The sequence below is a fragment of the Myotis davidii genome, unplaced genomic scaffold (assembly GCF_000327345.1).
Source record: "Myotis davidii unplaced genomic scaffold, ASM32734v1 scaffold139, whole genome shotgun sequence".
Classification (NCBI taxonomy): Eukaryota; Metazoa; Chordata; class Mammalia; order Chiroptera; family Vespertilionidae; genus Myotis; species Myotis davidii.
In genome coordinates, this window is record NW_006290686.1 from 880,885 (window position 1) to 884,256 (window position 3,372).

Genomic DNA, 3,372 nt, shown 5'->3' on the forward strand with positions numbered 1-3,372 from the left:
GGAGGGGAAGGGGGGTGAAGGCATGTGGAGGGGAATGGAGGTGAATGCATGTAGAGGGGAAGGGAAAGGAGGGGAGGGGAGGGGCCCTGGGCCCGCTGCCTGCTGCATTCCTGTGGGCACGCCGGGCCTGGCGGCCGGGCGAGGGGGGTGAATGCATGTGGAGGGGAAGGGGGGTGAAGGCATGTGGAGGGGAATGGAGGTGAATGCATGTAGAGGGGAAGGGAAAGGAGGGGAGGGGAGGTGCCCTGGGCCCGCTGCCTGCTGCATTCCTGTGGGCACGCCGGGCCTGGAAGCCGGAAGTTCTTGCTGCGCCGCTGAGGGAGGTGGTTATGGGCAGTGACCTGTGTTGGTGGAACTGGTCTGACGTCCTGGGCGGGGCTGAGAGGGAACCGCAGGTGCAGCAGGCGGTGCCCCAGACGGAGCCCGGCTAGCCCAGGGCTCGCACAGGTGCCTGTCCGGTCCAGTCCTGCACGCCTTCCCTCCAGGGCTGCTGCTGAGCCCCAAGAGAGGGAAGGGAGCACAGGTGGCCGGGAGCCTGGGGGAGGATGGGGGCAAAGGTGGGGGCGGTCTGGAGGCTGTGGCACAATTGTGTTTGGGGGGATTTGGAATCCTCATTCCCCCCCAGAGCCTCCCTGCCCACCAGCGCTTTCCGTGCCTGCTCTGTGGGGGTTGCCACCTCCAGGCAGCCTCCTCTGAGCTCTCTGCTCGGCTGTCACGGCTGTGCTCACGTGGAGGGTGTTAGTCGGATTTCTCCTCGTCAAGGGCCCTGCCTGTGGCCTGGGAGCCTCCCTGTCCAGCTCTGTGTCTGTGCCCAGTTGATGGCCCAGGACAGGTGGAAGGAGAAACACGGGCCTTGGGAAGCCCGGCCCTGTGGTGGTGAGGGGGAGGGTCTGGGCTGCCCTGACCCCTTGGTCTCACTGTCACATAGTGACACCCCTAAACGAGGCTTAGGGTGTGTGCGGGTAACAGTGAAGGGAGGGTGGTGCTGTCAGTCATAAACCCTAGCCCGCCGGCAGGCTCTGGAGCTGACTGCCTGAGTTGGAATCTCAGTTCACCTCTTCCTGTGTGGCTCTGAGCAAGTGACTTAACCTCTCTGTGCCTTGGTTTCCTCGTCTGTGAAGTGGGGATGCTAACAGTACCCCTCTGGCTGGGTTGTTTTGAGCAGGTTCCCAGTCATTGTGAGCACTTCCTGTGACTATTCCATTCAGGATGCCCGAGATGGCCTCTGGGACCCAGGTGCTGCCTCCCCTCAAGTGGTTTCTCTAGGTTAGAGCTGGCGAACCCGAACTCTCCCAGCAGTGGGAACACTCCCAGACCTCCGCCTCCTCTCTGCTCCCTCCCAGGCTGTGGATTTGCATCAGACCCATTTTCTGCTACAGCGAGTCAGGGCAATGCTGGGCCTGGAACCCAGGCCTCCTGACTCCTGAGCTCAGTCTGTCTTTCTCCCTCTCTCTCTCTCTCTCTCTCTCTTGCCCCCCCCCCCCCCCCCCCAGGAAAGTCTGGAGCCAGAGCCCTGTTCTGGGGTGACAGGACCAGGCTTTGTTGCTCTGTGGGGAGGAGAGTGCTGGGTGGGGAGCCCAGCAGACCGAGGTTCTGTCCCATTGGTCCACTTACTTGGCTCGTGACTTGAGCATCATCGTCTCCTGGGCCTCAGTGTCCTCCTCTGTGGAATGGGCAGTCATGTCTTTGTCCAGGGCACTGGCTGGGAGGATCTGACGGGAAGGAGCGCTTGGGAAGTCACCTCTGCTGCAGCCCTGGAGACGCCAGGCTGCAGTTGTCTCTCCCCGGGTGGGCTGTGGCTGCGGTCATCCAGATAGGAAGCCCTCCCAACCCCTGTCCTGCTGGTCCTTCTGGACCCCAGGGAGCAGGGCTCAGAGCGCGGCCTGGGAGGTAAGGAGGCAGCAGGAAGGGAGGTGAGACTTCTGATGGCTGCCTCACTGGTTCCTACGACCTGGGGCAGCTTTCCTGCAGTCTGTGCTCTGGGAAAGCCGCCTTGTGGCTGGTCCCTGAACTGGTCACTCTGAGGTCATATCTGGAGCCGCTCATATCCTCAGAGGAGTTATGGCCCTCGATCTGGCCCGCAAAGCACCACCCTTCCCCAGGCAGAGGTGGCTACAGGGCTCCCCGACACCTTAGTGGGAAGGGATAGCCCTTTGCCCATGTTCCCTTACCTCCTTTGCACAGGACAGGAAACAGGGGCTCAGAGAGGTTGAGCCACTGGCCTAAAGTTGCACAGCCAATGGTAAATAAGTGGGGAGCAAGAACTTGAATTCTGACTTCCTGACTCTGGAACCCTCTGCTGGCTGCTTTTGGTAGGACCTCAGGAGCTCTATTGTGGTTGAACTAGCTCCAGCGTTCACCCGCTGAAGTGGAGGCAGGCCCATGCTGTGTGGTGGGCATTGTTCCATTTCTCTGGGCCTCAGTTTGCTCATCTGTAAAATGAGCACATTCCCCACCTCTAAGGATCATGGGGAGGACTGATTATAGTACCAGCAGGATGCCTGGCGCAGGGGAAGTATGTCTTAGTGTTTACCTCCTTCTCCCCCCCCCCCCCCCCCCCACTGTAGCCAGCCCTCCTTGGGGAGCATGCACTCCCTTTAAGCCCTGTGGGGGTGAGGATGCTGATGGGTGAGGGGGATGGGCCTGAGGTGGGCACTCTGGGAGCTCTGTGGGTGTCTGCTCAGCTCTGTTTGGCCTTTGCTTGCTGTGTGCCCTTGACAAGTCACTGCCCCTCTCTGAGCCTTCATTCCTCATCTATAAAATGGAATGACAGTGTCACACTTCTGAGGCAGAGTGAGGGTCAGATAAATAGCCTGAGGGTATGCCCACAGGGGCATGGTGCGTCACGTTGCTCCTCGCTTCTCCCGCCCTCTGCACTCATCACATGTACGTTTGGTGTGTTCCCCCCTGTGCCCTCACCCGGCTTCATGACTGTGGGCCTGTGAAGGCTGCGGTGCTGGTCAGGGAAGACACAGGGCAGGAGGAAGGTGGTGGCCCCGGGTCCAGCCCCCCGAAGTCCTTCCACAGTGTCCATTCATTGTGGAGCCTTTGGCAGCGAACAGAGTTCTCCAACCAGGGGGAGGAGAGGGCCTTCCAGGGAGCATGTGGGGAGCTGGTTTGGGGAAACCCACTGGCCATGCAGGGGGCCCAGCCTGCAGGGGGAGACAGAGGGCGAATCTTACACTCACACTGAGGCCTCCTCTGGCTTCCCGGCAGGACATCTGCGAGGACCCCCGCCTCTTTGTGGACGGCATCAGCTCCCACGACCTGCACCAGGGCCAGGTGGGCAACTGCTGGTTTGTGGCAGCCTGTTCATCGCTGGCCTCCCGAGAGTCGCTGTGGCAGAAGGTAAGCCTGGGGTGGGGCGTGGCG

General features: G+C 61.2%; 1 protein-coding gene across 1 annotated transcript in view; it reads left to right on the top strand.

Moving 5' to 3' along the window:
* Window positions 1-3,372, top strand: part of CAPN5 (calpain 5) — a 40,277-nt gene that overhangs the window by 7,366 nt on the left and 29,539 nt on the right. Inside the window, exon 2 of the mRNA XM_006763840.2 lies at window positions 3,217-3,348. Within this exon, the coding sequence (XP_006763903.1) occupies window positions 3,217-3,348 (132 nt within the window). The remainder of the gene's footprint in view (window positions 1-3,216; window positions 3,349-3,372) is intronic.